We start from the raw sequence: 12314 nt of genomic DNA, 5'->3' as shown, positions 1-12314 counted from the left end.
TAATTGGGACATAATACAACATGGCTTTGCAAAAGGTAGATCGTGTCAATTCAACCTGATTGCCTTCTTTGAGAAGGTAACAGATTTTTTAGACAAAGGGAACGCAGTGGATCTAATTTACCTTGATTTCAGTAAGGCATTTGATACAGTTCCACATGGAGAATTATTAGCTAAATTGGAAAAGATGGGGATCAATATGAAAACTGAAAGGTGGATAAGGAACTGGTTAAAGGGGAGACTACAGCAGGTCACACTGAAAGGTGAACTGTCAGGCTGGAAGGAGGTTACTAGTGGAGTTCCTCAGGGATCGGTTTTGGGACCAGTCTTATTTAATCTTTTTATTACTGACCTTGGCACAAAAAGTTGGAATGTGCTAATAAAGTTTGCAGATGACACAAAGCTGGGAGGTATTGCCAATACAGAGAAGGACTGGGATATCATACAGGAAGATCTGGATGACCTTGTAAACTGGAGTAATAGTAATAGGATGAAATTTAATAGTGAAAAGTGCAAGGTCATGCATTTAGGGATTAATAACAAGAATTTATGTTTAAATTGGGTACGCATAACTTGGAAGTAACAGAGGAGGAGAAGGACCTCGAAGTATTGGTTGATCACAGGATGACTATGAGCCGCCAATGTGCTATGGCCGTGAAAAAAGCTAATGCGGTCTTGGGATGCATCAGGCGAGGTATTTCCAGTAGAGATAAGGAGGTATTAGTACCGTTATACAAGGCACTGGTGAGACCTCATCTGGAATATTGGGTGCAGTTCTGGTCTCCCATGTTTAAGAAGGATGAATTCAAACTGGAACAGGTACAGAGAAGGGCTACTAGGATGATCCGAGGAATGGAAAACCTGTCTTATGAAAGGAGACTCAAAGAGCTTGGTTTGTTTAGCCTAACTAAAAGAAGGCTGAGAGGAGATATGATTGCTATCTATAAATATATCAGAGGGATAAATACCACGGAGGGAGAAGAATTATTTAAACTCAGTACCAATGTGGACACAAGAACAAATGGATATAAACTGGCCATCAGGAAGTTTAGACTTGAAATTAGATGAAGGTTTCTAACCATCAGAGGAGTGAAGCTCTGGAACAGCCTTCCAAGGGAAGCAGTGGGGGCAAAAGACATATCTGGTTTCAAGACAAAACTCGATAAGTTTATGGAGGAGATGATATGATGGGATAGCCTAATTTTGGCAATTAACTGATCTGCGACTATTAGTGGTAGATATGCCTGTGGCCTGTGATGGGACGATAGATGGGGTGGGATCTGAGTTACTACAGAGAATTCTTTCCTGGGTGTCTGGCTGGTGAGTCTTGCCTACATGCTCAGGGTTTAGCTGATCACCATATTTGGGATCGGGAAGGAATTTTCCCCCAGGGCAGATTGGCAGAGGCCCTGGGGGTTTTTCGCCTTCCTCTGCAGCGTGGGGCACAGGTCACTTGTTGGAGGATTCTCTGCACCTTGAAGTCTTTAAACCATGATTTGAGGACTTCATTAGCTCAGACATAAGTTAGAGGTTTGTTACAGGAGTTGGTGGGTGAGATTCCGTGGCCTGCCTTGTGCAGGAGGTCAGACTAGACGATCATAATGGTTCCTTCTGACCTTAAAGTCTATGATTCTATGGAAGTGTGGAGTGATGACCATGCACAAGAGATCCAGGGTGAGATTGTCTGAATGGAAACTGGAGGGCCCCTACCTCTCTCTGCAACTGCTAAAAAGAATTGTGTAGAGGATCTGTAGAGATTTAGCATGCTCCAGGTAGAAACTTAAAGCCCTTCTTACATCCAAGAAGTGAAGCTTTTCCTCATCTCTAAGTGTATGGCGTTTCAGAAAAATGTGGATACATAGATTGCTTGTTTAACACAAAAATTAGAGACTACTTTTGTAAGAAATGTCAGGTGAAGGCAGAGATAAACTTTATTTTTATGGAAAACTGTATATGGGGGGTTCTGACACCTGACCTCTCAACTAACCCACCCTTCTGGCTGAGGTAATTGCCACCAGAAATGCCACCTTCACAGAGGAGAAAGTAAGTTACAAGGGGTTTGAAGGGAGGTACCATCAATTCTGTTAGGACTAAAATCAGATCCCAAGGGGGGATGGGGTCTCGTATTTGAGGGTACAATTTGGCCATATACTTTAGGAATCAGGTGATGCTGGCCTTGGAGAAAAGGGATCTATTATCCACCCAGACGTGAAAGGCTGAAATAGCTGCCAGATGCACCCAGATTGAGTTAATAGCCAAACTTTTTTTTAGACCTGGAAGATAGTCCAGTACGAGGTGCAGGGTGCTTACTCTGGAGATTCATCTTTCCTACGAGACCAAATGGAGAAGCACTTCCACTTAGTGAAGTCAGTGTTTCTAGCTTAGAGTTTTCTGTTATTCAGAAGCACTTTTTGCACATTCTTCAAGCAGAACTTTTCAAAGGGTATCAGCCATGAAGCATCCACAGTGTTAGAGACCTTGGAGGTTGGGATGAAGCAGATGCCCCTGGTCACAGGAGATTATGTCTGGATCTAATGGGAGAGACAGAGGCTCAATCGACAAGGTTAGTAGGATCAAATACAAGTGGTGAGGAGGCCACACTAGTACTATAAGGATGTAGCTAGCATGGTCTCATTTTATTTTGAATAAGACTCTGGGCAGTAAAGGAATCAGAGAGAAGGCTTGCAGGAGGTAATTCTTCCAGGACACGAGAAAAACATCTGTCAGTGAGCCTGGGCTAAGCCCTCCCCAGGAACAGAACTGATGGCATTTTCTTTTTGAAAACCGTTTTTGAAAACACTTGGGTGGATTATACAAAAATCTCAGAAATGGACTGCTTCCTGGAAGAGTTGATTTAACTGTGTTCCTCCTTGTCTGTTTATGGAAAACATGGTCACTGAATTATGTGTCAGAATTGATCAATTTTTTCCCCACTATGTGGGAAAGGAAGGCCGAGCAGGCTAGACATAGCACTTTTAGCTTCCTGACATTTATGTGAGAATCTAGATACCTACATGACCAAAGACCTTGCATCTGTAGGGACCCCATATGAGCTCCCCAATCCAGAAAAGACACATCTGTGACCACCAGGAGGGTTTTCAGGATTTGTCTTGATTTTCTAGGAAACCCAGAGTACAGAATGTGGACAGGACAGTGGATAGACTACACAGGACTTGAGCCTTAGACCAATCTCTGATCCACCAGTCCTCCAAGTACAGAAACACATGGACACCTAATTTTCGAAGACAGGCTGCCACCACCACCGCCATGCACTTTGTGAACATCATAGGAGCAGCTGGCAGACTGAACAGGAGCACTGTGAACTGATAATGGCAACCATTCACCACTTAGGGAAACAGGAAGCAGCTGGAATAGAAGCCTGTTCCTCTGAGTGTTACCTAGCAGCTCTGTGTTCTTGGGGAACCAGGGTACAGTACCCAGCCTGTCTGACTCACGAAAGGACCCACCCCGCCCGCCTCTGCTTGAACCAAAACCAATCAGAAAAAAGACTTACAAAAAGCTATGAAAAGGCAGTGGGAGACACACCTAAACCCTTGGGATAAGGATGACAGAATTAAGGAAACTCCCCTAACCTCAATTGCATTGCACACCAAGCTCAGTAGTTATCAGACCAATTCTAGTAATAAATCCTTTATTGGTAATCAAAATAGTGAAGCTCCCTAATTGCATTGTGAGCTCCCTCCAAGGAACACCGCCCAAAACCAGGAATGATCAGCTCCCATGTCTAGCCTGAACAAAACAACTTTGGTATACTTCATTGTTTACACATAAACAAATCTAGTGTTTTCCCTTGAACCATTGTTGTTTCTCCGCAAAAAACACTATTCATGCTCAAGTAAGTGTTCTGATGCCTGGATCCAAAATCTGAATCAGTTCCATTGCGACTTCATCTTCTCCTGACTGATTATGCTGGGGGCTCTGCCTGTCTCCAGCACTCCAGACCCTCAGCTACCTCCACCTCTCTCTAAGTATAGCCTTCTGCCCTGATTTGTGTGATCAGCTTGGAGGTTCTGTTCGACCCAGCCTACTGAGTCCAGGGACATCTAAGGGGTCAGTTTGGAAGTGCTGATTAACCTGGTCCTCTCAGACGCGCTCTGTTAATGTGTGTGAGTCTGATTCTGGGGCTGGAAGAACCTAGCCCTGGGGAACCTAGGTCCTCCAGGATAGCTCCATTGGGAGGGAACTTGCAGCAGGGAGAAGTAGAGCTCCATATGAGAACACAAATGATACAAGAAGTACATTGATAAACATACAGAACGCCCCTCCTCCCTGAAGAGTAACCCTAATAAATGAGCATACCCCAAAGTAACAGGCAAAGCTGGTAACATGAGGCACAGTGGAACATCTATGGCCTCTGCCTGAAGAAAAAATTGGATCTCCCATTGCACGGCAATCTCATGAGAGTGGTTCCTGAAGAGGACACAGGGAAGGGGGGCGTGGAGAAATAAACTGGATGGCATATCCCCATTCCACCATGCTTATGATCCACTGATCTGATGTTATGTAGGACCGAGCACTTAGGAAGTGGGATAAGTGAATGGTAAATAAAAGATGGAGAACAGAAGAAACTAAAGTAGGTGGTACACTATCCTCAGCTATCCCTTCAAAATGTATTTTTGGAAGTGAGGGTTGGATGGGATGAGCCCACTGATGCCGAAGAGGATGGCAGTGAAGGGAGACTCCTATAACCCCTGCCCTTTTCCCTTGGTAGATCTTGGAATTGAGAAGCTAAATTTTGGTGTCTGAATGGCTGCTGTGTACGAAATTGCTTTCTTTTCATTGCTGAATGTTTAGATTCCAAGCAATTTGAGTTTCTCTCTGGAATCTATGAGACTATGAATCCTGTCATCCCTCTTCTCTGAAACAAAGAGAAGGGCTTTCAAAAGGGAGGTCTTGGACAGTCTGTTGGACCTCTTAGGGTAACCCAGAAAACTGTAACCATAAACACCTTCTCATACAAACGGCTGATACCATGGTTCAAGCAGCTAAATCTGTGCTATCCAAACTGTTTTGAAGGGCAGTCCTGGTGACCAACTTACCCTCTTCAGTCTTACTGAAAACTCTTGTCTACAGTCCTCTGGTAACTTGTTGTAGAATTTTTTAATGCTCTCTGTGACAAACTTCCTCCTCTGCCTTGGTGGGTCCTGCGCTTATTGGAGGATTTGCTTGCCTCAGAGGTTCACGGCAGCCCTCAGTTTGGCCACTTTTGCTAGTGGCTCAAACCTGCCACTCACTCAGCTAACCTCATCATTGGCCAGCCTGGGAAAAAGGAAGGAGAACAATCCCCGCAGACTCTGCTGATCCACCATGTGGGTCGGGGAACAGCCCAGAGACCTTCCCTTCTGGTGGAACCCAGGGTCCAGGTCAACTCCTCCTGTGTCTGATCAGGAGTTGGGAGGTTTGGGGGGAACCCGGGCCCGCCCTCTACTCTGGTTTCCAGCCCAAGGCCCTGTGGACTGCAGCTGTCTAGAGTGTCTCCTGGAACAGCTGCGTGATAGCTACAAGTCCCTGGGCTACTTCCCCATGGCCTCCTCCCTTCTTTATCCTCATCACAGGATCCTCCTCCTGGTGTCTGATAATATGCTTGTACTCCTCAGTCCTCCAGCAGTACACCATCTCACTCTCAGCTCCTAGTGCCTCTTGCTCCCAGCTCCTCATACACATGCCAGAAACTGAAGTGAGGTCCTTTTTAACTCAGGTGTCCTGATTAGCCAGCCTGCCCTAATTGATTCTAGCAGCTTCTTAATTGGCTCCAGGTGTCCTAATTAGCCTGCCTGAATTTGTTCCAGCAAGTTCCTTCTTGTTCTGGAACTCTCCCTGTTACCTTACCCAGGGAAAATGGACCTGCTTAATCTGGGACTAATATATCTGCCTTCTAACACTCTCCTGTAGCCATCTGGCCTGACCCTGTCACATCTCCCAAAGGGTGAAGTGATATCTACTCAGGCGTGTCTGCTAGTTTGCAATCCTGAGTTACCCACTTTCTGAAGAAAAAAGCTTCCAAGCAAACATATCCAGCCTAATAGGTTCATAGACTTTAAGGCCAGAAGGGACCATCATGATCATCCAGTCACACCTCCTGCACATCGCAGGCCACAGAACCTCACCCAGCTACTCCTGTAATAGACCAATAACTTTTGGTTGAGTTACTGAAGTCCTCAAACCACGATTTAAAGACTTCAAGTTACAGAGAATCCATCATTTACTCTAATTTAAGCCAGTAAGTGACCCGTGCTCCATGCTGCAGAGAAAGGCAAAAAACCCCACAGTGCCTCTGCCAATGTGACCTGCATTACATTGGCATTCATGGCTGCATCACATTGGCAGCTCATAGTCATCCTAAGATCAACCAATTCACCGAGGTCTTTCTCCTTCTCTGTCACTTCCAAATAATAAGTCCCCAGGTTATTGTTGTTAGTCCCTAAGTGCATGGCCCCCGATTTGTTTGAATTTGGCTTCCATCACAGATATGTTAATTTCTACTCTCATATCCTTGTTTCCATTAGCCCTCCTGCCACTAATCCTAAGATCCTCATTATCCTTATTAAAAACTGAGGCAAAGTATTTGTTTAGGTATTGGGCCATGCCTGAATTATCTTTGATCTCCACTCCATCCTCAGTGCCTGGGGGGTCACTTTTTCTATTCTTTTCATTTATATAGCTAAAAACACCTTTTACTATTGGTTTTAATTTCCTTTACAAGGTCCAACTATGCTTGGCTTTTGGCAGTTCTCACTTTTTCCTTACACTTTCTGACATCCAAGAGGTAGCTTTCTTTGCTGATCCAACCCACCTTCCATTCCTTATAGGCTATCAGCTTTCTCTTAATAACTTGTTTTAGATGCTTGTTCATCCAGTTTGGTTTGCAACCCTTCCCTATGCATTTTTCCTCTTGCTTGGGATGCAGGATCAAGATAGTTTCTGCAACTTGACAAAGTAATTCCAAGCCTCCTCATATTCAGATCCTTGAACTCTTCAGTCCAGTCCACTTCCCTAACTAATTCCCTTAAATTATTTAAAGTTTAGAGTCCTTGATTTCAAAAGGGCAGAGACAGAACTCTTTTTATTTATCCTTCCATTTAGTTTAAACTGAATTAATTCATGATCACTCGAAACACGGTTGCCCTCTACAACCAATTATTCTATGAGATGCTCACGACTTATCAATACTAAATCTAAAATGGCATCAACTCTTGTTGATTCGGTGACTATTTGGTGAAGAAATCTGTCAGCTACCACATCCAGGAATATCTGGGCCCAACCATTAGTAGTAGTACTTGTCTTCCAATCTATATCTGGGAAATTTAAGTCTCCCATAATCACACAATTCCTGGTAGTACTTATTTCATCAAAAATATTAAAGAGATCACTATCCATAGCCAAATTGGAACATGGGGGGTCTGTATCATATCCCAAACACTATTCTAGAAGAGCCTCTGTTACCTTTCTTCCCCAAAGTGATTTTGGTCCAAACAGATTCCATTTTATCCATTCCATCACTTCTAATTTATTTACACTCTACTTCATCATTAATATACAATGCTACTCCTCTACCGTTGCCTTGATTTCTATCTTTCCTGAACAGCACATACCCTTCAATACTTGTAGTTCAGTTATGACTACTATTCTGCCATGTTTGTGTTATCCCTCTAATATCTGGTTTCACTTCCTGCACCAATAGCTTTAATTGCTCCACTTTGTTACCCAGGCTCCTTGCATTAGTATACAGACATCTTGCTTGTTTCTGCTTGGCTTCACCCAGATTCTTGCCCAACTAGGTACAGCCATTTTACCGCCAGTGTCACCTATCTGGCTCTTTGTATCATTGGTATTGGCACTATTTTTCATCTTGATTTCCATTCTCCTACCCTTTGTTGTTCCTTTCTCCATTGCTGTCTCCTCTTTTACTTGATTTTCCTTCCACTCAATGTTAGAATAAGGTGTGACAATTACACGAGCATCTCCAACTTTTCTCTCCCAAATTCCTAGTTAAAAGCTCTTTTAATTAGTTGCGCCAACCTCCATTCCAGAAGTCTATTTCCTTCTCTACTCAGGTGGATTCCGTCAGATGAAAACAGTCCTCTGACCATGAATGCCTCCCATTGGCCAAACATTCCAAAACCCTCCTTACAGCACCATTGCCTGAGCCATCTGTTGATCATCATAATCTTCTCACCTTCACTCTCCTCCTTTAGGGACAGGTAGAGTTCCACCGAAGATCACCAGAGCCTCCATTTCTGTAAGCATCTTCCCCAGCCAGGAATAGTCTCCTTGATGCATTCCAGCAAGAATATAGCACTATCATTTGTTCCCACGTGAAGGACAATCAGTGGATTCTTTCCTGCTTCTGCTAGAGAGCCTCTTCAGACTCAGATCCACATACTCCATCTTAGCTCCTGGCAGTACATCCTCTGGTAGTTCTCTGGATCAGCTATGGTGACAAGCATGTCTGTTCTTCTTATAGGGAGTTCCCAGTCATGTAGACCTGCACCTTGCTGTTGTTGGTACAATTCTCCAGCCTTTATCCTTCTGTTCTTTCTGGTTGCAAGTCCTCTTGTCTTTTGTTTTCACTTGCAATCTTCTGTGAGTTATCCTCTAACATCCTGGGGTTCTGAACTCTGGCTACCTCGATTTACTCTTCTCTTCTTCCTGTAGGACAAGCTGCTCTTCTTCCTTGTCCTCGCACCTTCTGTTACTGCCCGCTTAGCCCCTTAATTTTCCAACTCAGCAAACCTGTTCCTCAGCTCTATTTCTCCTTCACTAGCTGGTCTTTTCCTCTGCCTTCTTCTTGCAGTCACAAGCTTCCACTGGCCACTTTCCTCATCCAGCATGCTACCTTCACAGTTCTCCAGTCCAGGTTGCATCTGCAAAATTTGAGTTTTCCCTTCAGCCTCCTCTCTCCTTCCCTCCATTATCTGTTCAAATCCCCTTCAAAACTCAACCATCATTTCTACCTGCACCTCCAAACCTCAGATCGTCTCTTCCATCAGATCTATCAGGCAGCACTTCATACAAAGCATCTTTCAGATATCCAGTCCAGGATAATGTACATCCCGCCATTTCCACATCCAGCCATCTTCATCGTCTCTTCCATTTCTTGGGTCACTACCACTGCTGCCTCTGTAGCCATCACAGCCTTCCCTCCTAAGCTCCCATTAAGGAAAAACAAACCAACCACACATACACAAAACAAAAACAGAACACCACACACTGTTTCTCCACACACACACACCCCCGCAAACTCCTCTTACAAACTCCCACTTAAACTCCCCTGTTTTCAGGTCTGTTTGCTGGCATCTGTGCCTCCTCCCTGAGTCTTTGCTTTTTGGTATGGAAGCTTGTTATCCCTGTCTTTTCCACTCATTGGCAGCTGCCATCACAAAAGAACCCGGAGGGGGATGGATGATAGTAAAAATGTTCATAACTTTTAGAAGGGACAAAGTACTTCCTCTTGGCTCATTTTGCTGGGGGCGGGGGGCAGGAAGGAGGGTGTCTGCCAAAGAGCCTTCACTGGTTCCATGATGGCTTCATTAGTTGATAGAGCCTCCCTAGCCAGGATTGCCAACACCAGGATGTCTACCAACTTGTGAGAGCTCTCAGACAACTCTTCTGCCTGAAAATCAAGTACAGAGGCCTTTTTTTTAAACCTCAGTGGGCTCTGTAGTCCTCCAGTGAGTAACTTCATGGCTCTGTAGCCTCATCTGGTTATGAAGACAGACATTCAACTGATATCTGAGGTAGTGGCTGAGGCTGCCCAAGTGAGTTCTGGCTGCTCAGTACTAGTCTTTGTACCAGAGAAGGGTGATCTTGGTGCCTGGAACCGGTCTCAGCACCATATACCAGGGAATGGTTCTCTTGATGTCTCTGGTTCACCCTCCATGACTGCACCCAAGAAGGTTGAAAGGAGGACATGGCTGGAGGGGGAATGCCCCAGTGGTCACCAAAAGGGCCACTGATGGTTAAGTTGGGGACCATTGCTGGAGTGCTGCACAGCCCATGCTCCCAACAAATCTGATGGGGGGATGTGCCATCTCCCAGACATAATAGGGAGGACCTCATCTCTGGGTCAGAGGAGGAGGATCCCTCTAACAGAAGAGGGACCAATCCCAATGGGACTGGTGAGAGATAGCCCAAGCCCAGGGATGGGGGTAGCAGGGATATCACAGGAGGCTTCCCTATCAACAAAACAGGCTTCTGAGGAGGTTTGGATCACAGTACTACAGGATCTCGGAGCGGTGAGGTATGAGCCTCAGGCATCAGCACCGACTGCAAGCTTTCCACTGCCGGTGATACCAGTACCAAGAGGCTAAGCAAGTCTCTTGCAGTTGCACATGCCTCTGATGTTGTTGGGATTGGCACCACCTCTTGGCTCTACAAATGTCCTTCAGGGGACAGACTCAACAGACCTGGAACGAGCTCTGGAGGCTGCAATCCCCCATGAGAGATGATGAGTGTTCTAGGGATTGCCTCTCTCCCAAATGCTTTGTGGAGTGTCTGCCTCTGTCTTACTTCGATACTGATGAAGAAGCAGAATCTGAGGAAGGTTTGAGTCTTTTCTTCAGTATCAGGCAATGGGACCAAAGAGCCAGAGAGATCACCAGTGGTGCACCCCGTAAAAAAGTAGATGTAGTTGGTGTGCTTTGCCCATGTGATGACACCAATGGGGGGTCAAAATACTGCTTCCATAAGCAAACACTTAAGTCTCGCCACCCCATCTTTTTCTGATCAAGGCTTGAAACCTTTATAAATGTGACATTTGTCACTGATGTGAGATTCTCTGAAACATTTCAGGCAGGTTGGATACAAGTTGTTGACTGGCATAGGCTTTGTGCAGGTCTGGCAGGACTTAAACCCCAGGAAGTGAGACATCATTCCGGTATTGGTCCCAGTACCGAAAGAGAGAGAAAAAAGGTCAAAAGAGACAAAAATGGACACCTAGCCCTAAAACTACGTAAAATTGACTAAAACAACTAACTTACAAATATATGCAAAGAAGAATGAGGGAAGTTCTTGACTTAATCAAGTCTGGAATTGTTCCAACAACTGTCACTGGCAGTAGGAAGGAACTGAGGGGGAGGAAGGCAACTCCACTCTCTTATACCAGCATACAGTGGCACGCAGCGACAGCAGGCACTCAAGCCACCCCAATGGGTACCGTTGAAGGGGGAAAATCTCTGACTTCTGTGCACAGGGAGCACACACATCTACAGTAGATTTGACACGTGCAATCACTCAAACTTAATGATATTCAGAAAAAACAATGTCAAGGCAGGCCCTGAAATTATCTTGAGTTAGCTTTAGTAATTGTAATTTATTTCTACATTGCCTAATAGCCCATGCTATTTCTCTCCATATACTATGAACTGTACCTCCTCCCCTATATTTTCCTCTTTCTTCTCCCACTTCTCCTCTCAAAGACCCATGAGGTAAAATAAATATTGCAAATCTAGCTCAAAGCAACCAAAGGAGTTTTTAAAGGAACAAAATAAGAATTACCTTTAATAGTTTGGAATGTCCAACATTTAGAACATTTATGACAGCTTTGCAACTTGGTCCTTTGATCTGCTCAATAATAAAATTGAATTTAGCAGACATACGTTTCCAGTGTTCTAGTTCAGTCAATGGTCCTGAATCGTCGGCTTCTTTTCTCATCTGCTCACTCTCAATAAGAACCTGCAATCAATAAAATAACTTTAAATATTGTGACGGGGCAAGGCCAGATGGCTGTAGAAAAGTAGTGGGAGATAGATATATTAGCCCCAGGCTAAACAAATCCCTGGTACCAGGATAAGTAAATGGCAGCTGCTCCAGGTCAATTAAGACACCTGGGGCCAATTAAGATCTTTCCAGAAGGCAGAGAAGACAGCTAAGTTGACTGGGACACCTGAAGCCAATTAGGGGCTGGCTGAAACTAGTTAAAAGCCTCCCAGTTAGTCAGTTGGGTGTGTGTGTCAGGAGCTGTAGGAGGAAGCTGCCCTGTTGGAGGAATTGAGCAGTACAAACCATTTCAGACGCAAGGAAGGAGGCCCTGAGGTAATGGCCCAGGGAAATGTGCACGTCCTATTTCCAAAAAGTCAGCTACCATAGTTCCTACTATTAGGGTCCCTGGGCTGGAGCCCAGAGTAGAGGGCGGGCCCTGGCTCCCCCCTTCCCTCCCTGATTAATCACTGAGACTGGAAGACAACAGAGGCTGTGCGAGGGAGGGTTGCGTCTCCTCACCTCCCTTGCTGGTTTATGATGAAAATGGCTCAGTAGGCTGTGACCCTTGCCTTTAGAGAGAGAAGGGCTATGTGGAG

The 12314-nt window shown here is 44.9% G+C and overlaps 1 protein-coding gene across 1 annotated transcript in view; it reads right to left on the bottom strand.

The window, feature by feature from the left end:
• DNAH8 (dynein axonemal heavy chain 8) overlaps positions 1–12314 on the bottom strand; it is a 583322-nt gene that overhangs the window by 501247 nt on the left and 69761 nt on the right. The window contains exon 8 of the mRNA XM_078852248.1: positions 11515–11691. Within this exon, the coding sequence (XP_078708374.1) occupies positions 11515–11691 (177 nt within the window). The remainder of the gene's footprint in view (positions 1–11514; positions 11692–12314) is intronic.

The sequence above is a fragment of the Lepidochelys kempii genome, chromosome 3 (genome assembly GCF_965140285.1).
Source record: "Lepidochelys kempii isolate rLepKem1 chromosome 3, rLepKem1.hap1, whole genome shotgun sequence".
Classification (NCBI taxonomy): Eukaryota; Metazoa; Chordata; order Testudines; family Cheloniidae; genus Lepidochelys; species Lepidochelys kempii.
The sequence above is the reverse complement of the archived record's forward strand: the minus strand, read 5'-3'. Positions and strand labels throughout refer to the sequence as shown.